General features: G+C 34.6%; 1 protein-coding gene across 5 annotated transcripts in view; it reads right to left on the bottom strand.

The window, feature by feature from the left end:
- LOC125038923 (calcium uptake protein 1 homolog, mitochondrial-like) overlaps positions 1–2,500 on the bottom strand; it is a 32,434-nt gene that overhangs the window by 8,691 nt on the left and 21,243 nt on the right. For 3 of the 5 annotated variants that reach the window (XM_047632593.1, XM_047632594.1, XM_047632592.1), the window contains exon 7: positions 2,424–2,435. The exons of the other annotated variants lie outside the window; for them this stretch is intronic. In XM_047632593.1, coding sequence (XP_047488549.1) covers positions 2,424–2,435 — 12 coding nt within the window. The remainder of the gene's footprint in view (positions 1–2,423; positions 2,436–2,500) is intronic. 5 annotated transcript variants of the gene reach the window in all.

The raw sequence follows: 2,500 nt of genomic DNA, 5'->3' as shown, positions 1-2,500 counted from the left end.
AAAATAAAAACAAAAGTAAAAGTAAAAGTTAAAGTCAAAATAAAAATAAAAGAAAGAATGAAAGAGAGAGAGAGAGAGAGAGAGAGAGAGAGAGAGAGAGAGAGAGAGAGAGAGAGAGAGAGAGAGAGAGAGAGAGAGAGAGAGAGAGAGAGAGAGAGAGAGAGAGAGAAAGAGAGAGTGAGAAAAAGGGAGAGAGAAAAGAGAGAGTGAGAAAAGAGAGAGTGAGAAAAAGGGAGAGAAAAAGGGAGAGAGAAATGAGAGAGTGAGAAAAAGGGAGAGAGAAAAAGGGAGGGAGAAAAGGAGATAGAGAAAAAGAGAGAGAGAAAAAGAGAGAGAGAAAAAGAGAGAGAGAGAGAGAGAGAGAGAGAGAGAGAGAGAGAGAGAGAGAGAGAGAGAGAGAGAGAGAGAGAGAGAGAGAGAGAGAGAGAGAGAGAGAAAGAGAGAGAGAGATTAAAAAAACAAAAATATCACTTTTTGTTTCATCAAAAGTGAAATTAAGAATAAGTGACTGTGCACAAGCCACAAAATTCATTCTTAATGAAAAATTGCCTTCTTATTAAATATCTATACTATATACTGCTCTCAGGCAAAAAAAAAAAAAAAAAATATTGATCCCTATAAAATAATCAAATTCCATTTTGCTTAGAAGATTTTCCTTTAACATAATAAACAAACTTTTAAGCAACAGAGGAAAATCAATCAGTTCTTGTCGCACACAATTATTTTCATCACAAGATACAGGTGAAAATAACACAAATCCTTGATACTGTAATTAATTCTTTCAAACACAAACACATGCTCCAAGGACAAAATCAACAAGAATGTTTGTTTTAGGTCACTGACTCTGGAATGTTTAATCAATGGCTGTCTGATCATGACTAGGTTTGCTGAAACCGACTGAGGAGAAGAAAAGCAATTTAAGACTAAAATGCTGTGGCATGATCCAAAAAGTACACAAACCAATAAGAAAGAAAAAGTGAAAAAAAAGAGAAATTCATTCAATTCATATAATGTGTAAGTATACATATGTATATCTATGATACATATCAATATGTATTGGCAGTAACTACATTTTAAAGAAGTTTTCCATTCCCAGCTAACTGCACCATACACTCTAATATAATCAGTGTATATCAAATTTCTAGTATCCAAAGTTTGGTCCAAGTCTTTACGAGGACTTATGGTGCAAAGAATATCTAAAGCTATGCAAAGCTGGTGCAACCTGGGGAATCTCTGTCATGCCGATTATGAATACATCATGAAGCTTTCTTTGTCAGCAAAGAAAATTATAACACATGCTTTTTAAGAGTTAATTTATCCTTACACCCTAGAGTAAAATAATAAAACCATCTACACTAAGTTCAACTTTATAGAGGAGTCTGTGCGAGACATTATCCAATAGATTATTTCGATAAAATGCGAGCACAAAGCAAGATTTAACAGAAAGTAAGTTTATAATGAAAAGAATGAACCACATTCTAAAATTATTATCGTGAACAGCGAGGACAAAAGAAGCGCAATTGACCTAAGAATCCATGCGAATCAGCGAATCTGCGGTGCTGGGGAGAGAAACAGTAAAGAAGAGGGGGGAAGTGTAAAGTCATTCCATTCTTTGAGGACTCTGCTACATACAAGGAGTGTTTGGGCCTTCCTTTTCATCACTATTATTCTAACTTTTAAGCACATGTAATATATATTTTTTTTCCTGTCAGGAATACCTGTTCAAATTAGTACTTTCTTGTATGTGTATCAACTCATCACCAAGAATTTAAGAGAAAAAACATTTAAGTCTCATCAAATGTGACTAAGATTAGAATCACTACATATATAAAATTACAATACATACCTACCAAAAAAATGTTAAAAAAATTTATACAAAATCAGAAAAGGTATATATAGCCAAGATCAAGATTTTTTTGTTTTGTTTTACGGAATGTGTTTACTTATATCACTGTGCCTAGTCAAAATGCACTATCTGTAAATTCCGTTGTGATGATCTCTGTGGTTGATACACATTTGTGCCGAATAAATTATTCAGTCCGATTTGCTTCTTGAAACTTTGGTTTGATAGGTTTCCTCAAAGTCAAAGAATGAAAACATTACCACATCTGATAGACACTGAGAACTAATGTCCTTCCATCATTAAAAGGAGCACTGGTCATTGTTATTTGAATTGCTTTCTTACAAAATATTCTTACTCAAAGAAAAAAGTACAGACATTGGCTCTACATTACAACTAAATCCATGTTTATCAGTGTGGCTTCGGGACGAATCCTTAATGCCTGAAGTCCGACTCCCAACCCGAGATAAAAATCTTTGCTCGTTGTGAGTCAGGTCAAAGGTCATTAAAAATTCCACTCGGTCTCAACAAGAGATAATAGCTGGTTGCAGGATGAAGGTACAACATGCAATTACGGTGGTACCTCTTCTGCCGACTGGAAAAGAGAAAAGTATAATTGGAAGATTAAGACGCATTTTGCCGCACCACTCTGACAACTAA

Source organism: Penaeus chinensis, chromosome 26, assembly GCF_019202785.1.
Source record: "Penaeus chinensis breed Huanghai No. 1 chromosome 26, ASM1920278v2, whole genome shotgun sequence".
NCBI classification, from domain to species: Eukaryota; Metazoa; Arthropoda; class Malacostraca; order Decapoda; family Penaeidae; genus Penaeus; species Penaeus chinensis.
This window is presented reverse-complemented; position numbering and strand designations above follow the sequence as displayed.